Genomic DNA, 26,560 nt, shown 5'->3' on the forward strand with positions numbered 1-26,560 from the left:
AGCTCAGACCACCTCTCGCCCTCGCATTGGGAACATGAACCCGTGGAACACACAACACCTGCTTTTCATTCCACGGCCCCAAGGCGCTTGTGCATGGTCGAGATCTGAAGGGCCGGTCCGGTTCACTGCATCCTGCAACTCGAGATATCAGAACCAGCCCTCTCTGTGCCCTTGGCTGTGCGGCAAGGCGGGACTCTCTGTGTCGCTTCGGCCCAAAAGAAAACCGCGCTATAACAGAGCTCTGAAGACGTCGATGCCCAGTTTGCCGGGTCTCGACCCCGAATTCTTGCTTTCAGGAACTGCATGACATCCATTGACATCCGCGGATATCGTTTCCAGCCCCCTCAGCCTTATCTGGTGCTTGCCGACGAGCGCCTGACTGCCTGCTCAGCTGTGGACACAACTCGAAGCAGTGGCAGGAGAGGGAGTCTCTGAAGAACATGCTGCGACTCATTAGTTCGATATTCGCCTCGCTGGCAGCAGTGCAAGCCATTCTTTGTCCCTCGGGCTCACAATGTGCTGCCAAATGCGGCAACGTTCTGGCCGCCACCTCGCCGGATGACCTGGTTTGCGAGCAAGCCGCATTCTCCAACAACCCAACGGGACAGTTGTTTGCGGGATGCGTCGACTGCCAGAGGTCGAGCGCATACTTTAGAGGGAACGACAGTGACGTCCAGTCCATGTTGTGTATGTTTTGACCATCTGTGATTTCCGAGACAGAAAGAGGTGCTAAGACAAGTGATGCATAACAGACAACATTCGATACGCCCTCTCGTATTGCGTTTGGGGTTCTGTGCCGGTTAAGAACCCCCAAGTGGTTGACACCCCATGCATCACATCGTAAGTCCATCTTGGTCTGTTTCCCGCATGGGACTTGATTGACACTTGTCCAGAAAAGCATGCGGTCCCTTTAGAGACGCCGTTCAGTTCATGAACTTGTCCACGCAATACGATGCTTATCAGTACTGTGACGTTTGGCCGACCAATGACGCTCTCGACTTTCAAGGCTGCACCGAGTGTCTTCAAGCCGAGGGGAGACAATACATGGGCAATTGTGAGTGTCCTCTAGAGCCAGAAACTATTCCTTATCTCGTGTGTACTCATGTTTCCTAGTCATCATTGCTCTTCAGGCAGCATGTGTGCAGAAACCCGCAGCTGGGCTCTTTATTGGACTCGGCGGTGAATTGTTCTCTACAACTGCAGTTCAGATCTCAACGCCAAGTCCAACGGCCATGATCAACCCTGCCTGGTTTGATCATGGTGCTATTACGCTTGGATGCAAGGTGGGCATCGCTTTTGGATGCTTGGTCGGTCTTCTTATTCTTGTTGGCTGCGGCATTGTCTGGAACGGTAAACGAAGACGCCGTGCTTATTTGCGCACGCTCGATGCGAAGTATTCTCCTCCCAAGAGCTGGCCAACACCGGTTGCACGAGGCGAGATGGGGGAAACACAAGGCCAACGACAACAAACGTTCCGCGGCTACGACGACACTCCGCTCAGTCAACAGCCTTTGCGTGGATGGGATGACACACCCGTGAGCCAACAACCCCCTCGAGGGGGCTGGGAAGATTCTCCCGTGACGGCAACTTGCGAGAAACCTTTGCCAAGGTACTTCTCACCTTACTCGAGTCAATACAACAGTCCGATTGGTGCTCAAGAAGGCCAAGCCATGCCGTGGGCACAAGCCGCACCGGTGCAGAACCATCATACTGGAGCCGCCGCCACACGTGGTGAGGCTTCCAGTGATTACCAGGCGTCGGGATCTGTCGATAAAGGCAAGGCGAAGGAGGAGGCTTACGAAATGCATCACGTCGACACAAGCGAAATTGCGACCTCGGGCAGTCACCCGCGTGCCATGGGAAGAAATGAAACGCCTGTGCTCAGCCACCCAGGTTACGGACGGCAAGGACAAACTGCTTCGGCACGGCAAACAACGACAGGCCATGGGGCAAGTCATGGAAACGCCACATAGGGTGAACCCTTCAATGTGATGGACAAGAAAGAATGTCTGATTGATTTTATTGCACGGCGTTGCGGCGTAATCTCTTTTGGAAAAGGTGACTTGGATCTATTGACTGGAAGTTATGCCATAGAGTTTGAAATCCAAAACCTGATGCACGCGCAGAATCTAACAAAGACTGGGTCGTCACACCTTTAAGTCGCGAGACGATCTCCACTCAAATTCAACCGACTGTGGCTGAGCAGTGTGGCGGGCGCCTTGACATATAACCCGAAGCGGAATAGATTTACTCTGTACCAGCCACAGCCACAATGGCCAGGAGGCAGAAAAAAAAATCAGAAGGTTTTTTTTTTTTTTTTTTTTTTCTTCAAATCATCGCTGGCAAAACGCAGCAAACGCTTCACCACGAACCTGCAAGCACGCCCTCGTGAGCCGCCTCCGTACGAGTGTGCAGTATTCATCCGGCTGCAGGATCCCGGTTACATTAAAAGATTCGCGGTGACGATGGAAATCGTCAAAAGTACAAAGGTGGAGGAGGAGTACACCATCAAGCCGCAGGCCGTGACACCTTCAGTTGACACGAGCTCGTGGCCCCTTCTCCTCAAGAACTACGACAAGCGTGAGTAGCAGCGCTAGAGGAATGGATAGATTGGTTTCATGGATATATACGGCCCAATTGAGCATCTCCAGGGGGTGGAAACTTGGAACTGACACTTGCTTTGTTTCTGTAGTGCTTGTCCGAACCGGTCACTTCACACCGATCCCTAATGGCTGCTCCCCTCTGAAGCGGGACATCAAGTCCTACATCAGCTCTGGCGTTATCAACCTGGACAAGCCATCGAACCCTTCCAGTCACGAAGTTGTATCCTGGGTGAAGCGTATTCTTCGGTTCGTTGCTCTTCTCACCGCCGGTTTGATGCTAGAAATGCTTGGCTAAAACTGGGGTTGTGAATAGTGCCGAAAAGACTGGCCACAGCGGTACCCTCGATCCCAAGGTTACTGGCTGCCTGATTGTCTGCATCGACCGCGCCACCCGTCTCGTCAAGTCCCAGCAGGGTGCGGGAAAGGAGTACGTCTGCGTGATTCGCCTTCACGACAAGTTGCCTGGTGGCCAGGCTCAGCTCGCCCGCGCACTCGAGACCCTGACTGGCGCCTTGTTCCAGCGTCCTCCTTTGATCTCGGCTGTCAAGCGTCAGCTTCGTATCCGGACCATCCACGAGAGCAAACTGATCGAGTTTGACAATGAGCGCCACTTGGGCGTGTTCTGGGTCAGTTGCGAGGCCGGTACCTACATTCGAACTCTTTGCGTGCATCTTGGTCTTCTTCTCGGCGTTGGCGCCCACATGCAGGAACTGCGTCGTGTCCGCAGTGGTGCCATGGACGAGACCAAGCAGCTGGTTACCTTGCACGATGTGCTTGATGCCCAGTGGACCATGGACAACACTCGTGACGAGTCATATCTGCGCAAGGTCATTGCTCCCCTTGAGACTCTGTTGACCTCTTACAAACGAATTGTCGTCAAGGACAGCGCTGTGAATGCTGTCTGCTACGGGGCCAAGCTGATGCTTCCCGGTCTTTTGAGATATGGTATGCAGGGTTCCCATTTAAACGTTACGTGCCAAAAGGGAAAAAGGAAAAAAAAAAAAAAAGAAGAAAAAAAGTAATGGAGCTAACATGTTTTTCAGAGGCTGGTATTGAGCACCACGAAGAGGTTGTTCTCATGACCACCAAGGGTGAGGCTATCGCTCTTGGTATTGCGCAGATGTCTACGGTCGAGATGTCTACATGCGATCACGGAGTTGTCGCCAAGGTCAAGAGATGTATCATGGAGCGCGACCTGTATCCTCGTCGCTGGGGTCTTGGTCCTGTCGCTCAGGAAAAGAAGAAGCTCAGGGCTGACGGCAAGCTGGACAAGTTTGGGCGCACCAACGACAATACTCCTGCCACGTGGACGGCCGAGTACAAGGACTACGGCGCAGCGGATACGTCTGCCGCTGCGGCGGCGGCGGCCCCGACGCCCGTGAAGAAGGTGACGGTAGAGACCAAGATGGAGGTTTCCGCGCCTGGCACCGAAGACGGCGACAAAAAGAAGAGAAAGAAGCACGAGGGCGAGACTCCGGATGAGAAGGCTGAGCGCAAGCGAAGAAAGGCAGAGAAGAAGGCGGCCAAGGCGGCCAAGAAGACTCCCAAGGGGGAAACGGCTTCCGACGGCGACAGCGATTGAGACGCATGCTTTGTAGTGACGAGGGCATTGTTTGATTGTTTGTGTGTGTGTGTGTGGGGGGGGGGGGGGGGGGGGGGGGGGAGGGGAGGGAGGTGGGCTCTGGAAGGGAGTTTTGAACTTGGGACCATGATGTGGACATGTGGGACGGTTATGCTGTACCATATTCTGATCTGAGACTTGGGGTAAACGGCGTTTTGGCATGGATCGATTTGAAGGAGGGGGGCCATGATTTCAAACTCGGCAGAATGTACGCAGCAGTATTACTTTAGGTCTGGTACGTTCTATGGTCTTAAAGTCGGTACGTACGCGTACGGAGCAGTCTGGATGGAGAAGGGTAAAGCTTAGTCCGTGCCGAATGCTTTGGCAGGAGCCAGGCAGGAGTGGCAAACCCTTTTGGATCGCTTCCATGCCATTCCATCCCCTACCTACTACTACTACTACTACTACTACTTACTACTACTACTTACTACTCCGTACCTTACCTACCTTTGGCTCCTAGGCAGTTTTGATAATTTTGATTTTTTTTTTTTTTGATTTTTTCTTTTTCGTCTTTGTGCCCCTCCGCGTCTCGTCAAAAGAAGTGTCAGAAGAAGCGAGATACCCTTGGAGTCAATGGCCGTCGACGCCAGCTCGTGAGTCACGCTCGGGCAATACTCGTCTGGGCTGTCAATGCCACCACCACCCGCAGCAGCGGCGCTCCACCGTTCCCCCCTCCTTGCTTGGCACGACATGCAGGTGCGTGTCGTGCCCAGCAACCTCGTACACCCCAGCGCCCCTCGGCCGTCTTCAAACCACCTTGACCGGGTCGTGGATCGTGGACCGTGGATTGTGAACCGTGATGGACTTTGGACTCAACCGTCGTTGCAAGCATCACCGGACACGGGGGACGCTATTCGCCAAGCCTCCCCTCCCGACGTGATGAAGAAGGTGATGTGATGGTGGCTGGCTTCAGAGATGAGATGGCTTGACTTGGCTGGGCACCTCTGCTTTGGCTTCCAGCAAATCTTTGCCAGCTGCATCTGCCGGCCGCTGCATGTCGCGTATGTTGGTCTTGGAACATTGACTGACCTGACCTGACCTGGCCATGGCCGTTTTCCTTGCCGCCACCGAGTACTCCGCACTCCGTACGGCTCGGCTCGCTTGCATAGAAGCCCGCCTACCTTACTCCAGCTTACTCTAGATTTCAAAGACGCTGTACGGAGTACTCCGTATCGTGCCCGGCGCACTCGCCAAGTCTCTTGCTATTTCCGCTCCTCGACGGCAAAACAACCGCCGACTGAACTGAGCTGAGCGGTGATAATCCTGCCATGGCTCGTGCTCGTGCTGCCGGAACGGAAACCCTCCTCCTCCTCGCCGCCATGCTCGCCGCGGCAGCGGGCCTCCCCGAGGTCACGCCCAACTCGCCCTGCTCGTCAGCGTGTTTCGACTGGGGAGGCCTGGACGCAAGCTCGCCAAGCGGCACCACCAGGGGCAGCGATGTCGACATCGTCTGCCCCGACCACCAGTTCGACACCACCGCCAGGGGACGCAAGCTCGCCTCCTGCCTTGGCTGTCTGCAACACAGCACCTTTAGCCAGGGCGTCGAGAGCGACCAGGCGTGGTTCCTCTGTAAGCCCGTCCCGTCTCCCTGCCCGTCTTCTCGTCTTTTGCGGGCATACGTGGGTTCAAATTGCAAAGGGAGGAAGAGGAAGAAGAAGAAGAAGAAGAAGAAGAAGAAGAAGCTAAAAGGTGCCTTTAGACAACCTCCGATATGCCTTTACTTCCTGCGTGTTTGGGTCCCCCAACGGCACGGCCGTTTCGTCCCACCCGTGTGCCACGTCCGAGGCATGTGGCCGTCTCGCACCGGCTTTGCAAGACGGCCTCGCGCACCCACGCCGAGTTGAGCGCCTGGGCTACTGCGATGGCGTGTTGTTTGCCTCACGCGCCAACGCCTGTGTAGAATGTGTCCGAGCCGACGGGCAGCACGCCTACCTCTCAAACTGTAAGTCGCTGACCCAAGAAGAGAAAATCCACCTCTCCACTACCTAACCCTCCCCCCTTCTTCCCAAGTCTTGGTCGTCCTCGAGGCAGCATGCCAGCAGAAACCACACGCAACGCAAGCAATCGGCCTCAACGACACCATCTTCTCCCACCACGCCGTCCAACTCGCCCAGCCTGCTTCCTCGTCCCCTCCGCCATTGACCACCCCCGCCATCGTGGGCATCCTCGTCGGCGCCATCGTCCTGGTCGCCCTCCTGAGCGGCTGCGTCTTCCTGCACCTCCGCAAACGCAGGAGCCGCACCCTTCGCTTTAGACGCACCTTGTCGTTCCGCTGCAAGACAGCCGCCTCCACGACTTGTGCAGCCCAGGCCCTGTATCAGGATGACCATCACAATGCCGAGCGCTTCTTCTCTGAAAAAGGAGCCGCGATGGCAAGCATGTCCCCCGTGGCGAGGTCGGAGCCTCCGCGGTGGACCCAGACAAGCGCCCACAGGCAGCTGACTACCACAAAGACGGCGGTGCCGCGTCCCCCGCCGGCGTATTCGCCTGAGGGCATGGGCTTCTCTCCAGACTACTACACGCCTACCAGCCCCGATTTCACGAGACCCAACGTGTCTCCGCTCACCTACAGAGCCGGTGGTTCGCCTGGCGTCACGGCCCTGCGCGCTTTTGGCGCTGCGTCTCCAGGGAGGGAAGCCTCGCTCAGCTCCAGAGCCATGCGGGGAGAACGAGACACACGTCCCGGTCTGCCGTCCATGCATTGAGGATTCAGACCAGCTTTGAGCCCTCCTTCGGTGAGGCAAAGAACTTGGGTGTCTATCCTTTTTTCCCATTAGTTAACTTGCTCTTATTCCTTCACCGTCGTCATGGAAGCGGAAGGCGGGTCAGGGTAACGAAGCTTGGGGAAGAAAAAAAAAGGGGGGGGGTGAAGCCGGGGGGGTTCTACGAGTGAAGAGAAGCACCCTTGCGCCGGCGCAACGCCTCAGCTACGTATCGCATCGCAATGGCAACTGTCAGTGTCACCCCCAGTCACCCAATGCGAGTTTGAACCATGTTGTGAGCCCCGTCAGCCGTCACAAATCCGTGACGCAAGGGAAAAAGTGTCCCATTACCACGAGGGTTTCCCTTGACCGTCCATAATGCTACAAGTCATGCCAATGCTCGCTTATACAAAATGAGCCCTTTGCAAGAAGAAGAAGAAATAAAAAACAAGAAACAAAGCAATACAAGGGAAACAACCCCCCCCCCCCCCCTCCGGGGCAAATCAGCTTGCCCAGCTTGCCAAGTTTTGCAAAAAACTCAGATAATGTCGCAAGGGGACATGTGCCGCTGACGCACGCACGCACGGCAGCGGAATGACCAGACTTGATGAGCGTCCCGCGCCAGCTCGGAAAGCCGCCCATCGTCCCGCCAGCACCAGAATGCAACGCGGAAATTGTGAACCGAACCCCCTCCCCACGCCTAATCTTGTCCCGCGACGCCGTCCAAGATGCCGTCGTCGAGCCAGGGCGGGCATTCGCGCCCCCGCGATTCGCTCCGCAGCCGCTGAGTCTGCGACCTGAACCATTCTGCGCCTTGCTCCAGCTCTTGCCGAATCGCCTTGAGCTCGCTCGTGAGCTTCTCCGCCTCGCTCATGATCCGCTTGTGTCTGCTTCGTCCCCCCGCGGCATTGGTGGTGCCTGCGGCGGACCGCTTTCTCTTGTTGGTGGCTGAGGAATCATCCACGGCCGGCACGCCCGTCTTGCTGGTGGGGGACCCAGAGGCATTGCCGTTGCCGTTGCCGTTGCCCTTGGCCTTGGCGTTGGCGTTGGCGTCTCCGCTCACGGAAGCCCGACGGCTCGAGCGGCCCCCCGTGGTGGAGGACCCAAACGCCAGGCTGGAGTAGAGGCTGGGTCTCGACCTCATGTCGTACGCCATGGACTCTGGTACGGCAGTCGCGTCTGGCAGCTGCTCAATGCCCATGGCCTTGAGGCGCCATCGAGCGGACGCATTGCTGGCGGGCCGTGGGCCCTCCGGCGGCTCGCTGCTTCGGCAGGACATCGAGGGCAGCGATCGGCGGAAGCGTTCTGGTTTGCCCAGATACATGTCGCGCAAGGCCCGTGTTTTGCTCCCGAACCGTCGGCTCGAGCTGGGCGGCGACGGCTCCCTGGACTGGCCGCCGGTCGTGATGGAGTTGCTCCTCGACCGAAAGCCCTCCTCCCGAACGATGGAGTCGGCGACCTCGCGCGCGTCGTCGTCGTCCATGCCGGACAGCACGCCGCTCGAGAGCAACGCTACTCTTGCCTCCGACCTCGTCACCTTCTTCCGCTGGAGCATCTTCGCAAACTCCTCGGGCCGATTGATGTCGGAGAGTTCCGCTCGTTGCCTCGCTGCCTGTTTGGCCGCCTCCGTTTGCGCTTTATGCTCGGCTGCATGCTGCGACGCGTAGAATGCTCGGAGCTGGTCTCGCCCGCCGCGTCGAAGAGCGCTCAGCCGTTTCTCCCTGGCGTGCCGCCTCCACCTGTAAAAGTACTTGAGGGATAGATTGTACTTTCTAAAGTTTTGCACCTCTTCGTCGACGCGCCTCTCCTCCTCTATCCGCCTCGTTTCCGCCGTCTTGTTCTCATAGTCGCTAAACGTTTTGCTGACAATATCATCAATCATGAATATTTGAAACTGTTCCAGTACGCCATTGTCGCCCAAAACGAACCACGTGGTAAAGTCAGCCATCAGATCTCGGGGAGGAGCTGCAGGTTGGGCATGTGTAGAAGCAGCAGGTGCTGATGTGCTGGGCTGGCTCAGGGCTGATCCGGCCAAGGGTTTTGGCTGATTTGCAAGGCCCGAAAGAGGGTTCGACGACGACGTGCCGCCGGTTGCTGACAGACCGGAGAATATTGCCGTAGACTGAATCACGGGCTCATCCGCGGTCGAGGAGGGAATCGCTGGTGATGGTGCTGCATCATTGGTCACAGCAATTGAGCTTGAGGAGCTCCCTGGCAAATCTGGCGCTATGGATGGATTGGGCGTTGTGTTTGCAGTACTGTTGCTGGGCTTGGCCACGTTTGAACCCCCAAACGGGGCCGATCTGGCCTGGGGAGGCGTCCAATTCGCAAGGTTTGCAAATACGGCAGCAGGCTTATTCGTTCCAACATCGATCAAAGAAGGTGGGTGACTATCTGACGGCGATCTATCGATATTCGAGACTACTTTCGACTGAGGAATAGGTGGCGGCGGCATTGAGGCTGAAGAGGAGGCAGACTTTGAGTCACCGGATAGTCTGGTGGATGAGAAAGGATTCGCGGTGCCAGGATTTTCGGCGCTTACAGAAAAGCAAGCTTGTAGTTTGGATGCCATTGACGGGAACGTTGCGCTGCTCTCCCTAAAGGCCGGTTGTTGACCTGTCGTTTCTGGCGTCAACGTCGACGAGTTCATGGTGACAGCCGCAGCACCGCCTTTGAACATGCTCATCGCATCTCTACCTCCATCACCGGCCTTGGACGCGAACAAGGACGCTGGAGATGCTGTAGAAGCGAATGGATTCAACTTTGAGTGACTTTCGGAGGCAGCAGCTGGCGCGCCAAAGGGATTGCCGCGAGTGATGGAAGTATCCTTGCTTTGAGAGCTTAAAGGTGCAGCAGCGTTCGATGCTGCAAATCGTCAGTGAAGCGGCCACGAGGCAATTCGATATCATCGAGACGGCATGACATGTCTCACCTTGCTGGCGACCCAAGATTTGCGTCGATGAGAGTCCTGGCGTGCCGAACGGGGATGCCAGGGAAGGACGCTCAGCCGAAAGACGGTTAGGAAAGACCTCCGACAAGCCGGACAGCCCAGATGGCCCAGGATTGTAGCCAACATCCTCGACGAAAAGGCTGCCTTCGGATCCGAGGCTGTTGGTGCTCTTTGCAGCGGTGGAATCTTGAAACACAGTGTTGTGAATCACTTCTGGAAGAGGTCGTGATGATCGTTTGCGCTCCACCAGGCTGTGAGAATACTGATGTTGCAGCCTGCGATGAGGCAGTGGTAGTTTGTCGTCAAGGACTAGTATATTTCCTCCTAGACCTGGCTGACCTTCGGGATCGGCGGCAAACTCAAAGTCGTGAAGCTCGGCAAAGTCGATGGCCTGCTCAACGGTATCAAACTGCAGGAAATTGTTAAGTACTGCCGCTGTTATGTCCTTGGCAGGGTCCTTGGGTCTAGCCAGAGCTCGTTTTACTGTCTGCAATATCGACCTCCGAAGCTGCGGGAAATGGCATTCGGCAAAACAGGCCATGGTGTACGAGACCTTGGGATCTCGCACGATTCGGAAATAAGCCTGAGGAGAGGTCGCCGCAGCAAGAGAGGGCCCGTCCTTGAGTGGGCCATGAAAGTTGCTTGTGTTCTGGAGCGCCTCAACTAGCGAAACCGCCGTTCGAACCTCATCCGAGTCCCGCCAGTGGTGGGGTTTCCATTGCCGTTGGAGGGTCTCTAGGATGCTCGGATCTTCCGCGTGGAATAATAGGTAGTAGGCTCGGAATTCGGATTCATTCTCGCACGCTATCCCTTGTTCGCCGCAGTCGTCGTACACGTCTCGCAAGGACAGGAGAGCCTTGCCTAGCTGTTCGAGCTCCTGTTGCTGAACAAAGTCTTCGGGTGCCTTTCCCTCTTGGGAGAGGAGATGCAGGGAGGTAACATGAAATCTGGCAATGTTCTCCAGTACGTAAACTTGGGTTTTGGTCTCCTCCGGCGTCAACGAAGAGAAGAAGGAAAAGTCCCGACGGATGGCGCGTGTACGGTCCCAGAGAAAGCCGTGGACTTTGGGCAGGTTTGCGTCGGTCCGCAGTAGTTGGTCCAAGAGATAGTCGAGCGTCCTCCGGAGGGCAGGAACGGACCGAACATCCATGGGCAGGGGGGCCTCTTGGCCAGCGGCCGATCGTGCCAGCTTTTTGACCATTTTACTCGGGTTCGCATGGCTCGTCTGGGGATCCTTCTCTGCCTGAACAACATCGAGCTCCGTGATTCTTGTTATCTTCTCAAACTCGGGGCACATATCCTCACATATGCCCTTGAATTCTATAGCATCGCTAAGCGCTTTGCGTTTCTCCGGGTCGTCAATCAAGCCAGCTTTGGTCAACGATGCTCGAACCCTTTTCCGGTACGCCTCATGCTGCTCCCTGAACTTGGCCATTGCTTGCTTGTTCTCGGGGTCTCCGGGTCGTGATGGCCAGGGCGGGGGGCTAATGCCATCTTGCCGTAATCTTTCGTAGACCTTTTTCGCCAGAGGATCTGCTGAGTTGTGAGGCACGACTGCTACTCTGTTGGTTTCTTCGTTGGACGACGTGCAGGCCGGCGAAGAAGGGGCTCGGGGGCGTCCGCTGTCCAAATGCGGTACCTGAGACAGTCCGTTCGAGTTGCCGGCATCGCGTCGTCGAGATTGAGCAGCAGAACCGTCCCTGGCTTTTGACTTCTTTGCGTATGCATCCGAGCGACCTCGTTTGCCCTTTTGCGACCCGCCGCTGCCGCCGAGGCTCGCATCCTTTGTTTGAAAAGGATTGTTGTGTTTCCGTGTGTTCTTTCTCGAGTCGCCTGCATCACCAACGCCGAATGGGTTTGTCTCGCCTTTGGATGGCGCGGCAGCGAAAGGGTTGACCATGGGCGCTGGACCGCGCGTCCCTGCAGCAAAGGACGCAAACATCCGGTTCGACGATGCAACGGGCGTCGCATTCACCTAAGCTGTTGACTCTCGCACATGGAGAATATGCATGTGTCCCGCGAGCAGCAGGGGAGCTGGGCAAATCTATAAATAAAGAAAAAAAAAGGATGGACTGGGTGATTTGGCAGAGAAGCTATTCGCAGGCCTGTTCAGGCAGCCTGAAGCTCTCAAACTCTCCGAACTAGCTTCTCTTTGTCTAGCTCCCTCACGTGACGCGCGGATTTGGACAACTCAAAGCCGCAAGCAACCCCGTCAGGCGTGCAACAGCGCGGAAATCGTTTGGCATTTTGTGAAACGGAGAAGACCTTTCGAATATTCCAGAGTCTGTCGTATGTACGGAGCACTCCGTGCGGCGAAATATTCTTGACTGACTTTCCCGTACAATGACTCCAGTGGTCAAGGTTTTGCCCTGCCAAGTTTTGGCGCGTCTGCTGCTACTCCGTACTTTGCTTAGCCAGCCATCCTCACCCCAACCCACCGCCGCCATCATCACCGGCCATCGAATTCTCCAATCACCAACCAACCACCAAGGGTTCCGGGAATAAACAAGTCAGCGCAAAGCAAAAATATCGAATTAACTCCGTACAAATCGATCCAAATAGTTTTCATGTTTCATCAAATCGTGACTATAGGAAATGGCTTTTCCCGGCTACGTCTTGACATTTCTACCTCGAATTCGTGCCGGTCCAAGCTCCCGGCGGATTTCATCTAGTTGTTGCAGACCAGTCTGTGCCTTTGATTTTTTAGAGGTCCTCTTTCCAGGTTTGGTGTAGCTTCCGAGGAAATCGTCAAGGATATCATCAAAATCTTTTCTCGCAGGCCCATCCACGGTTGAGGCGGTGGATGCCTGTGAGACGGATGCCAGATCCGCTTCAACGTCCTCGTTGTATTGCTCCTCAATCTTGTCGAATCTGCAATCGAGCAAGGTCAGCTGCTCGGTCCGTACCAACGATGACGAGGTCATCGAAAAGCTTGAGGCATCAGTCAAAGCCCCCTTCCTCTTCTTTCTGCGACCACCGTTCGTAGTTGTAGTCCAAGTTGATTGAAGCTCAGAATGCGTTGGTGCGACGGCAGTTTTCCCAGACTTTTGCTCCATCTTGAATTTTTTAAAGTCTTTCATCCAGTCTTGCGACGGGCCGACCTCGGGTTCGTCATGAGCCTTGACCAGCTGCGGAATCTCCTCTTTGTATTCAATGGTAGGTTTGGCAGTATCGTCGGATTCCCAGCCTTGGTCATCTTCACCGTGGAATTGAGCTTCGTCAAATTCATAATCATCAATTTCTTGCCCATCCTTGGTAAGGGTCTTGAAAATGTCATCATCCTCGTCATCCACATAAGCCTCGTCATCTAAAGCCTCCAGAACTTCGCGCAACCTAGGATCCATGTCCGGTTGAAACCCGCGTAGCGAGTCGGGGACGTCCTGTTGGGCCTCATACGTAACCCGCGTCAAGTTCTTCGATGGCAGTATTTCCTCATCATCGAACAAATCGCCTGATTTTTGCTCCAAGTCCAGCTTCTTCAAAGCGGCCTCTAGGGATTCTTTTTGTTTTCCCTTGTTCCTGCCCGTCGCTTCGACGAAGACAACTTCTCCAGAGCCGGTGTTGAGATCGCGCAGATGTTGCATGTAATCATATTCCGTGTCATCGAAGTAGACTCCGTAACCGGCAGCTTCGCCCTCATTTTCTCGAATCTGGGCAGCTTCTGACCCGAACTCGGAGGCTAAATCATCCAAGTGCTTGACTTTAGAGGATCCCGGCTTCGGCTGCGTCGGATTCAAGACCATGGACGGAGCATTCTCGTCGTGGATGAGCGGGTCGTTCTGTGGTCGATGCACCAGCGTAAAGTGCTGGGCAGTCTTTTTGTCACTGCACGTTCTAATCAGTCTTCCGCATTCATAGCAACAACCCTCGGGAAGGGGTATATTTGAACATACATCCACTTTCCTCGCGGCATTTTGGAGATATTCCGTGTGCAGGTCGGATAGAAGTTGGCAGGACATAAAGGTGGAAGAAACCGAGGGTCAATGAAATTGGCTTGTTGGGCATAACTGGAAGGGAAAAAAAAAAAAAAAAACGGGACGGGGTGGGTTGCCCAGCAGTGTGCGCTACGATAGCACTGTGTGGGAGATGGCTTTTTGTGGGCGTATGGACAGTGTCAGATTAGTTTCCATCGCTATCGCGGAAAATTTGCCCCTCACATCGCGACGCATTAATCAGCTTCAAGTGCGGGCAGTTCCAAGTCAAAGTCTTCTTCCACCTCATCTCCTCGTCTTTCACCCAGATTTCCTGAGCAGCACGGATACTGTGCCGCTCTCTAGCGTTTTTTTCCCACTCCCTATTGTATTCAGTAGACAGATAGGGTCGTTATCTTACACACAACAATCGGATAGCAGCGGTGAAACCGTCGCCGCCCCCGCCCCCGCCGATATAATGGTTCTCGCAAAATCCAAAAAGAGTGTGGGGCTCGGCAATGCCTTGATGAATGATCGGTTTGGCAAGGGCAAAGGTACCGACAGGAAGAAAACGGCTGCTATTACAAGAACGAATCATGCTACTGGAGAGCAGTACCTTGTGAACGAGAAGCAAGATGCCGCGTGGGTCAAGATGCGGTCCGTCACAGAGCAAGGTGCTCTTGATGAATTCTTGGCCACGGCGGAGTTGGCTGGTACCGACTTTACAGCCGAAAAGATGAATAACGTCAAGATTATCCACACGGATCAGAAGAATCCCTACCTGCTATCTGCACACGAGGAGCGCGCAGTGCTGGGCAAACATCGAATGCACAAGAACCGCCTGACGGTTCCCCGGCGACCAAATTGGGACTCCACGACTACTCCCCAGGAACTAGATCGGGCCGAGCGAGACGCCTTCCTCAACTGGAGACGCGGCCTGGCAGAACTAGAAGAAAACAATGATCTTCTCATGACACCCTTTGAGCGGAACTTGGAGGTGTGGCGTCAGCTATGGAGGGTTATCGAACGATCAGATCTTGTTGTGCAAATCGTCGACGCCAGGAATCCCCTGCTCTTCCGTTCTGCCGATCTGGAATCCTACGTCAAGGATATCAACCCGAAAAAAGAGAACTTGCTCCTCATCAACAAGGCAGATATGATGACACCGACACAGAGGAAAATGTGGGCGAAACACTTGAAAATGGCTGGCATCGCCTACAAGTTCTTCTCGGCGTATCTGGCCAAGGAGATGAATGAAGCAAGAGACCAAGACAGCGACCTGGAGGAGAATGTGCGCCAACAATCAGACAGTGGCCTCGGGAAGCAGTCCGCAAGAGGTGGTGGCGTCTTGTCCGACCAAGAGGAGGAGGAGGAGGAGGGCGGGGCCGAATCAGAAGCTGGCGACGAGGATACTCGAATCCTCACCGTCGAGGAACTCGAGGACATATTCCTCCGATATGCCCCTCAGGATGCCGGTAAGCTTTGTCCCCTCTCTCTCTCATCAACGTGACGTGACAGTCATGAAAAAGTGAAGAAAAGCCTAATCAGATTGGTAGAAGCGGATCACAAGTTACAGGTGGGATTGGTGGGATATCCCAACGTGGGTAAATCATCCACCATCAATGCCTTGATTGGCGCAAAGAAGGTGTCTGTATCCTCAACTCCCGGAAAGACGAAACATTTCCAGACCATCCACTTGAGCGACAAGGTCATATTGTGCGATTGCCCTGGTCTGGTGTTCCCCAACTTTGCCTTCACCAAGGCGGACCTGGTCTGCAACGGTGTCTTGCCTATCGACCAGATGAGAGAATTCAACGGCCCTGTCGGCCTCGTTTCTCAGCGAATCCCCAAGCCTTTCCTCGAGGCCATATACGGCATCCACATCAAGACGAGGCCAGTGGAGGAAGGCGGCACTGGCGTCCCGACAGCCGAGGAACTTCTTCGTGCCTACGCCTCGGCCCGAGGATTCTCGACCCAGGGGTTAGGTCAGCCGGATGTAGCCAGGGCCTCCCGATACGTTCTCAAGGACTACGTCAACGGAAAGCTGCTCTTCGTCCACCCACCCCCCGGTATCGACGACGCAAGGGCCTTCAACCGCGAACTGTACAGTGAGCTCCATCTCCCCGAGAAGCGGAGAGCCGCTCTCGTCACAGCGACGGATTCCATGTCCTTGGCAGACGACGCAAGCGCCGCCACCGACTTGGACATGGTGGGCATCCCCGCCGAAACTGGTCCCAAGACGCAAAGATTGGACGCTGGGTTTTTCGGCGACAAGGGCACCCGAGGCCATGTGGCCATGCCTTTCAACCACAAGTACACAGAGCAAGGCCTCGCCGCTGGGAGAATGCTCAGTGGCAGAAAGGCCCGGACTGCTGTGGCGTTGGAGGGTGGGCTGGACCCCAAAGATATGCGGTTGGGAAACGGCAAGAAACATTTCAAGGGCGGAGCAAGGATGGGCAAGGGGAAAAAGGTCCGGACGAGGAATACAGACCGTGACGAAAGTGATTAGACCGAGATCCGCATTTTCTTTTGTCCATGTTACCATGCTGGATGTGGGGAAGGGAGGATTAAAGCACGAAGTACGACTCTTGGAATATCTGCCACAACCTCCCAAGAGCGTCCGTCAAGCATCCAAGTCTAGGCTCTGGAACGTGGACGCAGCTCTCTTCCGCCTTGAGAGGACCGATCTCAATTCATGGTGTGTCCACAGAACAGTCGTCAGCCACGGCGTAGCACGTTTTGCGAGTCGTGCTGCTTCACTCAGTTGCTCCGGCCACGAGATTCGAGAGCTACCTTTACGGATGCCAAAGGATCTGTCTCTTCATAGAATTTTGTCCGTGTGGCATGCTACCATTACCACGAAATCCGCATGCTCTCTTCACAGTGTAGCCAAATCTCGGAGCCCGCCTGGCCGCAGTCTTCACAAGGCGACAAGTCGCAAGTTTTTCTTTGTCGAGGATCGACGTCACAATGATCCCTCGGAATGCGGGCCCAAAAGATTTCTTCTCCCCCATCCCTCTTTGAGCTCCTATCCCGCCAGTGGGCGAACCCCGAGTCCCGCTGTGACAAAGTGTTGTGTCCTCCATGGTAATACCGGCCGCTTGGGCGGCGTGCTGATGCCTGCTGGTTGTGAAGCACGTCAAGCTTCGTGCGGCCCGCGCCTCAGTCATCGGACATGACAAAGTTTCGACGCCCTTTTAAAATCACGTGAGCAAGCAGATATATTGGTCCAGCGACCCATCATTGCTGGTCAACTCCTGTACCATCTGCGCATCAATTCAAGAGTGCGCGCACGACGCTGATGGTATGCCCAACTTTCCGCGCTCCTAGATGTGGAACTACGGCCCCAAATCCTCCTATCCAGGTTTTTCTGCTGCTGTATTTCCGGAAATATCGCCGCACCCACTCCCCTTTCTCTTGGTGGCTTTCTTCGGCGGTCCCTTTCGCAAGATATCCACGGCACGCATGCTGTTGTCGTGGCAAGGATGGCACCGACGAGGCCTCAAATCAAGCTCTTATTACCGCTCGCTATATGTATGGAACCAACAGCTTCAACGGGGACATATATTTAGACGATTTAATATCGTGATGTGATGCCAACATCGTTGCCTTACCAATAGTCCTAGCCAAGAGCTTTGGCCGACCTGACAGCGTGGCCGCCAGTGCTTTCTTAGACTCCGGCGGTATCGGCTCCACCGTCACTAATGAATCGGACTTGCTTGGCGTGAAAGTTCTTCACTGGCGTGCCTCCAAACCTAAGGTTGAATGATAGCACCGTGAGCTTCTCGACCATTGGGGCGTTCTTTGAGAAAATAGGGACAGTCATCTTGATCTCCGCGGTAGGTCCGTCTAATACAAAAGCCTCGGCAACTATCGTTATTTTTCTCGCTGACGTTGGGGGCGTGCCTGTAAGACGGGCCCTAGACAGTCACATTCACCCAGCCAATCGTCAATGCGTCGGTGGAGCTGATGACCTTTGCTTTCGCGAATTTTCTCTTTGCTCTTTGCATCCCGGGGGTTGTCGAGCATCCCGTCAAGTGCGGCTTCAAAGAGATCGCCCTGCTGAGCATTATGGGTAGTTATTCGGCGAGTAATGAATGCCAAAGGACCCTGTCCGGGATTGACTATGTGGACGGGGTTGGCAAGCCAATTATAGCCGCCCTTGCCTGAGAAGAAGGCCCGGTATGACAGGCCAGGCTGCAATTTGCACTCCCAGCAGGTGCGAAAGCCCAAGTTAGCAAGTTTTGGACATGGGGTTGCGGTTCTGCACCACCTCCAAAGGAATGGTAAAACCCTATCCAATCCTGTGAGCCAGGATGTGGAATGCTGTATTCACTGAACTGAGAGGGATCCCTAGGGGCCAGAGACGCCGAATTCGATCGGCTGAGCTAGCCACTCATAACCTTGGTTGGCGAGAAGGCGCCAGACGCCTTGTACTGGCCTGGAGGTAAGTTTGCCGCGGGCAACTGTACGACTGCTTCCGCGTCGGGTGCGTAATCCCATGATGGCGAGTCTTCAGCATGCTCTTGATTGCCCGGGCCTCCACCAATCGCAGGGTAGATGCCAATCCAGTTCTTCTCGTTGGCATGTTTTGTGGAACAACTGAATGATTGGCTGAAAGCGTTACTCGGGGCGAGAGCAATGCGGCCAGACAGATAGATCACTTGAAATGAGCTCAACGCCGAGATGAAGTGCGGCTTTTGCAACCATATTGCCGTGTCGTCAACAGTTCAGCAAGTGTTCTGTGTCACTTGGATACGATACATTGGGACCGTGCGGCCGGGGCCTCCCAAGACAAGTCCCTCAGGAATGGCCTGTTGAAGAGAAGAGAAAGGTAGAGAAGAGTTGCCTTTCAAATGATTGCCACGGATGTACGAGTTCTGTGAGCACATTGGTCAGACGATGGGTACTGGCACTCTTAATCATCCCTTTTCTGAACGATGAATGCTCTTGTGCCAGAACAGCAACGTCCATCTCCCCGCTCCACATGTGACCTTGATTCCTTGCCACTTACTCTTTTGCATTCTCGTACGACAGGTATTCGACTTACAGGGTGTAGATGGCCAAGTCAAGGCTGAACTCTTATTCCCAACATGAGGAAAACGTGCAAGCAGATCGGCAATGAGCCATGTAACTATTATAGAGCGAATAAAGGCTCGGTCAATCGGAAAAGCAGTAAGGTGTAACTGAATCTTACGGCGGGGGAATTTGCAGCAAAGCTTCGAGTGTCGGTCCAGTATCGGAGTTCAAGATACAGACATACGCTGCTGGATTTGTGCGGTGTTGCAACACATGAACGAGACAAAGTGGACGGGAAGGGATGAGGTTGCGAGGAGAATCGCATGACCAGACGGCACTGTGTATCCGCGTAGTACTCCGTACACGCCACAGACATGCTGGGAGAGGATGCGGGGTGCGTGTAATTGCGGATACAAAACGCACAAGGTACTTACAACCTTCAATGTGTACTGTGTGTGCACTGTCCCCGCTCCAGACTCCAGAAACCCTCCAAGAAGACGTTGTGGTACTGTACTTTTGCAAGTTGACCTGAGCGACTGTCTTTGTCGTTATGCTAATAATGCAATTCTCTCTACCCAGCTGGCACATACGACCATAGCCGCCTGAGAACTTTGGATCCCGTTCGATCTCCGTTAAATAAACAGGCGAGCGCCGGATTAGTAGTTGGGTCGGTGACGACCAGCGAATACCTGGTGTTGTATGTCATCCGTTCATGGTTTTTTTTTTCTTCTTTTCTGACTTTCTTTTTTTGTGTGCTTTTCTATGTACCTTTCTTGCTTGCTCTCCTTGCATACATATGAGTGTTTCTGCCCCCCCATTCCTTTCATTTTTGACGTGCAAGGACGAGTCTCTTGGTCACACAGCGGTGGATGCTAAGAATTCGACTACACTAGCAGAAACCGTGAAGAGACTCGGGTGGCCAGCTTTGCAATCTACATGTTAGGCAGGCTTCGGGTTTGGGATACTTGGCTCTGTACTCTAGTGGAGCCTGGTCTGCATCTCCGTATTCGCGTATACATAGATGGCTCTGCAACGCCAAGCGCGTGGCCTTTTTTACAGACGGGGCTGTAGATTTGATACTGCAGATGTCAAGTCTGAATATTTTTGATTAGTCTATACTGTAGGGCTAGCGACCTGCTTGCGCACAACTGCGAACCGATAAGCCCTCGTGTTCAGAGAGTAGAGGCAAATCAAGAGGCCTCATAAAAATCTATAAACCGAAAATTCTCATATCCTGCAATCCTCCACTTCGCATCCTCGAAAGTTGAGCTTTACTTGTGGGGGGGAGGGATAGTGGGTTACCATTCTGCCAACGTTGAGTACCAACTCACGCATTCCAAGTCTGAACATTAAAGATTACCCTTGATGCCTGCCTGTCAGCTTCCAACCACGAGCCGTTCACGGAGAATGGCAAGACCAGAATCTAATAGTTGAAAATCATCAAGCTCGGGTTCAGGACCAAGGGAACCAAAGCATGAAACCCCACGTTCAGGGACAAGGGTATAATGACGGTGAAGTCCGTAATGGCCCAGTCGGGCGTTGCAAATGCTCCCAGGTACACCATGGCGCCGGTGATCAACGCAAGGATAAGATACATATACTTGAAGGTGCTGAAGATGCGAGGCATCTCCTGGAAAAAGTTGCTGTCCTCCTTCTCCTTGGACGTGGCCCCCCACTGCATATCCACGTGGAAGAGGTGCGCCAGCAGCGCATTGGAGATGTGGAATGAAATGCCGCCGAAGAAGACCGTCATCATGGGCATCCACTTGAAGTTCTCCCAGAGCGCTTTGAGCAGCGGCTTCTCTCCGTTGCGGTAGCGAACAACAGCCAGGGCGACGGGGCCAGAGGCGTTGAAGACCACCACCAGGGAGAGGAAGACATTCCACGACGTGAGGTAGGAAGAAGCGAGGTCGTCTCGGAACCACCCCACCAGGAAGTAATTGAGCGTGGAGAGGAAGAGGGCGGATCCAAGAGCATAATATGAGCACATGTAGGCCAGGATGGAGATTTTGGAAGAGAGCATGATGTTGGACGTGATGTAGGTGTAGAAAAGGGGGGTGAAGGGGCCCTTGTAGATCCAGCGGTGGAAGGGGTGGAAGATCATCTCATTGACGCCGTAGGCGTACTTTTGCCAGCGGGCAATTTCATCGTATATGGTGAGGGATACACCTTCTTTGAAGGCGCCGTCGTGGTAGTCTGCGATGCGGATGACGTTGCCCTTCATTTGCAGACGAAGGGAAATGTCAAAGTCTTCCGAGACATGGCTTTCGGACCAGTAGGGTATGTAGCCATCTTGTTGAGGGACGCCGACATCCTGGACAGCTAAGGCGCATGACACTTGTATTAGCGGGGTTGGGGAAGGAAAGGCAAGGAGAACAAAGGGACATGGAAACTGTGAAGGCATGCACAGGCTAGTGCAGGCTAGTACAGGCAAGTAAAGAGAATTATGCGGAAAGAGGAAGAAAGAGGGAGAAAGAAGGGGGAACGAGGGAACGAGGGAAATAAAAAGAAAGGTGCAGGCAGACCTTGCCATCTCAGAAACGCATTGTGGCCCACAAACGGGGCACTTTCTCCCGATCCAATGCAAAACCGAATCGAGGAGTATATCAGGTTGGTAAAGTATGTGATGCCGTTCTCGAAGTAGTCGTACGTTACTTGCATAACCCCCGTCGAGTGCTGGACAATGGCCGCTTCTGGCGACAAGAACATTTCAGCTGCCCCATACAGCAGGCAGTCCTCGGGCTACACACACACGGGCACGTCAGTTCCAGATGAAGCAAACCCTCCCTCAGAGTCCGTCTTGCACTTACAACTCGAGTGTCCGAGTCGACAATCAAAATCACCTCCCCCAGACGAATGTCTCCATCAGCCCACGCCAGGGGGTTCTCGCTTAGAACCCTGCTCAGAGCAGTCTCGTACATCTTCTCCTCCTCCTCCTCGGTAATCCAGTTTGTTCCCAGGTCTGCCATTCTGCTGTCGGCGTGTTCCTGCATGTACGCCTCCACCTTTTGCGAAATGTTGAGAGCAAAGTTCATGTTGGAGGCCTTCTTGAACTTGCCCTTGCGAACAAACCCCTCGTCACCATGATGTTTAGGTCGAGCCACCCAGCCAATTCTATTGTCCGCATAAAACTCCTTGCGTTTGCACACCTCGTCATCGCCGAGGCCGGCGCGGAGCCCGTCATCGTTGACAAAGATGTTGGCGGAGCCCCCGTGAGACTCGTAGTGCGATATGGCGGCCTGAAGACTGCGAATCGTGGGGACAATCACAGACTCCATGCCCTCCTTGTATACAGGCATCTGGATGGTCATCTTGGGGGGCGAGAATCCATCTGCGTAGGCTCGGCGCAGGCATGGTTTGTGGGCGGAAAAATATCGTGAGTTGGTCTTCATGCCCCCGATTGGCCCAATCATTTGGAATAGATTGGTAAGGATGACTTGGAAGAAGAACAGGGACGCGCACATCAACAAGGGAACAGTCACGGCCAGTGCCACTCGTGTCCAGCTATAGGCCAGGACACACTCTGTCACCACTTTGCCCAAAAAGATACCAACAAGCAGACAGATGGACAGGCACAAGGCAGCGCCGACAAAAAAGGCGGAAGCTCGTGAGACGGGTCGAGCAACAGACTCGGGTCTGTTCATGGAGGTATCCTTTTCCATGACTTCCTCACCGCTGTTTGATCGCGTCAAAACGCCGGGAGATGCCATACCCAGAGTAGGCGTAGCTGTTCCCATGGGGCTGGGAATGCCAGGAGCGTGTAACGATGAGGCAGCTCGACTTGACGCCTGTAACAAGTTGAAGGGTGTTTTTCCTTGTCCCCAAACCTGCGCAAGACGGGAGGTGGGGGCGGTTAGCTCGGCCAGTCGCCTGAGAACAAGTGAAGGAAGTGAAGACTCACCAGAGCCAGGAACCGCTCCTCCATCATGGTGGCTTGGGGGAAAATGCTGGCAAGATCATGGTGCCATACAAGTATGATGCCCTCGTGCCTAAATACACAGGCGTATTGCAACTTCTTCACCGTGGCAGGTTGTGCGCAGGCCAAGGAATCGACAACTTGGATTTGGGAGCCGTCGTTGAACCTGAGCTCCGTCTGGCCCGGTGCGAGCGAGGCAAGGATTCCATCCAACATTTGGGGTCGCATAGTAAGAGCCACATGCAAGTTGAGCCGCATGACTGCCTCGACAAGTATCGGGCTGATGGCATCCGGAGCCGTGATGTACTCCCCGCGCGACCGTCTAAGCAGGATTCCTGAGCAGTCATGTTGAACGCCCCCAGGCTCTGATGGGATCCAGCCACAACCAACGGCCCTTCTGTGCAAGTAAGTGACCATCTAGCAGATATTAGGGCCCCAAAACTTGAAATCTTGCATGTTAATGTTAAGCTTGCTTACCGTCTTGAACCGAAAGTCATCATCATAATGATGGTTGTGCCTTGTCTCATGCACAGATGGTAGGTCGTGAGACTCGCCCGAAGTCACAGACAAGGTGACGAGGGACATGTTTCTTGGAATAGAGGGGTCGATTCCGGTCGTCGGTGAATGAGAAGCCGGAGAGGCAGCCATGATGCGAGACGGAGTCTGCCCTCTCTTATGGGCAGTTGACGGACGAGTGCAGTAGCAAACCACGAGAAGAGGATGGCTATCAGGGGATATGGCTGCTATTGAAAATGGGTATGCAATGCTTATCTGATGTTCTCTGGAAGCAGCTTGGTTCATAAGCCAATCGTCGACGTTACCAAGGCCGAACGACAAGGGGACAACGATATTTTCGTGAGCAATCTCTGCAACTGCGCCGTGGCCCATGGCCACCACTTCTTACATACACCAGGGTACGGATACCAGCTACAGCGGCATCTTTCTGCTCGTATTGAGATCCCCCATTGCTGAAGGTGTGGGTACGTTACGGCGGCCCAAGACAGCCATGGCACCTGAGGTCCTGAGGGAGGGCCTGGCTCGCCACAGATTCCAACCAGGAACCTGCCGTCTCGATAGCTTCAGCCCGACAGTGGCTCCTGTCTTGCCAAGAGGTTCGACATGGACGTGCTTGAGCCACATCTCCACAGTTTCCGTCCGTAGCGCTTAAAGAAGCAAAAGCAATGGGCTTTCCCTTTCCCGTACGGCCCACTTGGCAGAACAAACGTCCACCCCAGACCTGGCCCCCAAACGACGGCCATTGATGGGATGGAATGCGAGGCAGAGAAACCGATATCCCCAATTAGCCTATGAAATGGGTGCCTTTGGGTGCCGGGGCCCAGGAGTCCAGGAGTCCAGGAGTGTCTTCATGGGGGCTGGATGTTTCCAGGCACTCTCACCGTCTCAGCTCAAGCTTCTCCGGGCTGATACCTCGAACCAACATTTTGTTCGGGCGGACCCGTACAATCCGCGGCTTACTCTACCTGAACCTTGCATGCTCGGTATAGGAAAGGCATTGCAGAAGGTTTGCGCTATTGAACGTAGGGCGTTGTTCGTATCAACTCCATCATGTACATGCATGGTTTGGGTCAAGGGTGGCCATTGCTAACAATGGCAATATGGTACGGAGCAGTTGTCGATCAATAAGCACAGGTGAGTAGAGAATCGATATGTCTTGGCCACTTGTCGATGATCGAAGGCGAAACGAGCAACTGACCTTGCGCATGGCCACGTCAGGGGTTGCTGGAAAGGGGGATGCGGTCATCTCAAAGCTCAGCGGCGGGTTACATTTACGGCCAATACAGCGGGGTGGGGGGGGGGAGAAAGAAAGAATGAAAGAAAGAAAGAAAGGGGAGGGAAAAGAAAAGAAAAAAAAAAAAAAAAAAAAAAAAACGGTGCGTCATCTGACTGGCAGGGCCGGGCTAGAAAAGGCCCGGAGAGGCTGAGCGCGAGCTGACATGACAAGTGCAAGTGCTAGGTACCTCTAAGGTGATGATGACCTACGAACCTACTGTACCTTTGACCTTAGGTACCTACCTAAGGTAGGTAGGCGGTTAGACGGGTTCCATCTACCTAGTTTTCCATCAGTGGAGCAGGCCGGTTCAAGATCGGAGCGCCGCCGAGGATAATTTCCGCATGGTGTCGAACCGAGGATTTGATCGGAAGTAAACCGAGTCACGGGGCGCGTCAGTAAGTAAAACTCGTCGGCAGCAATGACACACTCACGGCCGAGCAAGTCAAAAGCCGCTAAGACGGGGGGAAACAAGCTGATGCAACCAGATAATATGGGGGGTGGAGAACCCGATATAATTGGGAACAACAACACCAGAGTGCAGGGTGTACGGAGTATGTAATAAAAGTGCAGGGGTACAGAACGCAGGGTATGTAGAGGGGCACGTCGTCGTCAACGACAAGCCACAAAGCCGCTCTCCGGTCGGGTACGGAGCCATCAGAGCGGGCAAAGCGATCCCCACCCGTCAGGGGCAGGCAGCAAGGAGCAGATATACAAGTACAGACATCAATTTTGCTACTCCGTATGTAGGTAGATAAGGTAGGTAGGGTAGTTCAAGCATCTGGGGGGGTTTTTTTTTTTTTCTTTTTTTTTTTGCCACGCGTAGGCACCAGATGTTTGTATATATATATATATATTCAGACGCCAGGGCCCCACCGCTCCTACGATAGTATATATATACCTAGGTTCTCCTCCCGGGTCTCGCGTTTCCTATATAAATTAGTATAGGGGTTCTAGATGCTAGCCTACTTAGTGGCGCCCTAGGTAGACCAGCTAGCGTAATATTATTATTATTAAATTACGCTAAAGGCTATTTAAAGCTAAATAACCTATCTAGTACTTCTATATAGATAATTCGGAAAGGGAAAAACCCGGTAGCCGGGAGGAAAACCCTTCCTGCTTTCTTAATTTCTGCTCTTATCGCCCCGCATCGGGGGTGGTGGGTATCTAGTACGTAAGAGAATAGGGTACGCAACCGCTTAAGACTATATCTAGTAGTATTATATAGGAAGAGTGCGAGCAGGAAGTCCCGGAATATCGGGTCTAAGTTGGTGATCTTATCGGGTAAAAAGTAAAAAGAGGGTAAAGCTAGGGGGGTAAGGCTAACGATACACTTGCGGTAAGTATATTCTCGCCAGGCGTATATCTATAGTGGCCTAGGTACTACTTAGTATGCATTAATTTTTGGGTCGGAAGAGGAAGTAAGCTAATTCTAAAGGTTAAAGCGGGCGGCTTTAGGCACTATATTAGTATATAGGTCGGCAATACCCCCCGACTTAATGCCTTTTCTTCTTTTCTTTTTTTCTTTTATAGCGCTAATTTTAAGGTATATAATGACCCCTCTATCGCGGTACGGGGCCAATACTAACCCTATTAGCAGTATAGCAGTAGTAGCAGCGACAACAGCAATAATAATAATACTAGCAATAATAAGAATAATAATAGCAAAAATGCCTAAACGGTCGGCAATATTAGATAAAGGGGTAAGTATAGGTCTTATGCACGGCGGAACCATAGCTAACCCTTATAATATAGCCTAGAGAACTATACGTATAGCCTTATAGGCTATATTTAATACACTTAGAGGATCCTAAGTATCGATACCGCAGTTAATAAGGTATAGACCAGGTTATACCCACTCTTTAGCGAAGCTAATATAAATAAAGACTAGTGCAGCTTGCTATCCTTATGCCTTTATAGGTAAGATATATATACCCCTAGAGAGGACTCCTAAGAACTAAGTTCTAATGCAAAAGCTCCTAAATGCATAGGAGACTATTACCGGGGGGATAAAAGTACGTTTTCGATTTATATATAGTATAAGCTACT

General features: G+C 53.6%; 7 protein-coding genes across 7 annotated transcripts; 4 read left to right on the forward strand and 3 right to left on the reverse strand.

The window, feature by feature from the left end:
- Positions 1-440: 440 nt before the first annotated feature.
- On the forward strand, positions 441-1,973 carry UV8b_03798 (uncharacterized protein; the record flags this gene model as incomplete). The annotated part of the gene is made up of 4 exons (XM_043141296.1): positions 441-687; positions 753-840; positions 894-1,054; positions 1,114-1,973. 4 exons carry the CDS (start codon positions 441-443, stop codon positions 1,971-1,973), a joined length of 1,356 nt encoding a protein of 451 aa, XP_042997230.1.
- A 492-nt stretch (positions 1,974-2,465) lies between these two features.
- Positions 2,466-4,185, forward strand: UV8b_03799 (uncharacterized protein; the record flags this gene model as incomplete). Its single annotated transcript, XM_043141297.1, has 4 exons — positions 2,466-2,580; positions 2,693-2,849; positions 2,917-3,548; positions 3,647-4,185. 4 exons carry the CDS (start codon positions 2,466-2,468, stop codon positions 4,183-4,185), a joined length of 1,443 nt encoding a protein of 480 aa, XP_042997231.1.
- Positions 4,186-5,492: 1,307 nt separating this feature from the next.
- Positions 5,493-6,929, forward strand: UV8b_03800 (uncharacterized protein; the record flags this gene model as incomplete). The annotated part of the gene is made up of 3 exons (XM_043141298.1): positions 5,493-5,793; positions 5,924-6,166; positions 6,235-6,929. 3 exons carry the CDS (start codon positions 5,493-5,495, stop codon positions 6,927-6,929), a joined length of 1,239 nt encoding a protein of 412 aa, XP_042997232.1.
- Positions 6,930-7,626: 697 nt separating this feature from the next.
- On the reverse strand, positions 7,627-11,311 carry UV8b_03801 (uncharacterized protein; the record flags this gene model as incomplete). Its single annotated transcript, XM_043141299.1, has 2 exons — positions 7,627-9,791; positions 9,859-11,311. The coding sequence occupies 2 exons, from the start codon at positions 11,309-11,311 to the stop codon at positions 7,627-7,629; spliced, it is 3,618 nt and encodes a 1,205-aa protein (XP_042997233.1).
- A 1,174-nt stretch (positions 11,312-12,485) lies between these two features.
- On the reverse strand, positions 12,486-13,789 carry UV8b_03802 (uncharacterized protein; the record flags this gene model as incomplete). The annotated part of the gene is made up of 2 exons (XM_043141300.1): positions 12,486-13,701; positions 13,770-13,789. 2 exons carry the CDS (start codon positions 13,787-13,789, stop codon positions 12,486-12,488), a joined length of 1,236 nt encoding a protein of 411 aa, XP_042997234.1.
- A 476-nt stretch (positions 13,790-14,265) lies between these two features.
- Positions 14,266-16,296, forward strand: UV8b_03803 (uncharacterized protein; the record flags this gene model as incomplete). The annotated part of the gene is made up of 2 exons (XM_043141301.1): positions 14,266-15,262; positions 15,344-16,296. 2 exons carry the CDS (start codon positions 14,266-14,268, stop codon positions 16,294-16,296), a joined length of 1,950 nt encoding a protein of 649 aa, XP_042997235.1.
- A 3,933-nt stretch (positions 16,297-20,229) lies between these two features.
- UV8b_03804 (uncharacterized protein) lies at positions 20,230-23,370 on the reverse strand (the record flags this gene model as incomplete). The annotated part of the gene is made up of 5 exons (XM_043141302.1): positions 20,230-21,128; positions 21,332-21,548; positions 21,617-22,633; positions 22,708-23,139; positions 23,200-23,370. 5 exons carry the CDS (start codon positions 23,368-23,370, stop codon positions 20,230-20,232), a joined length of 2,736 nt encoding a protein of 911 aa, XP_042997236.1.
- Positions 23,371-26,560: the final 3,190 nt, after the last annotated feature.

The sequence above is a fragment of the Ustilaginoidea virens genome, chromosome 3 (assembly GCF_000687475.1).
Source record: "Ustilaginoidea virens chromosome 3, complete sequence".
In the NCBI taxonomy this organism is placed as follows: Eukaryota; Fungi; Ascomycota; class Sordariomycetes; order Hypocreales; family Clavicipitaceae; genus Ustilaginoidea; species Ustilaginoidea virens.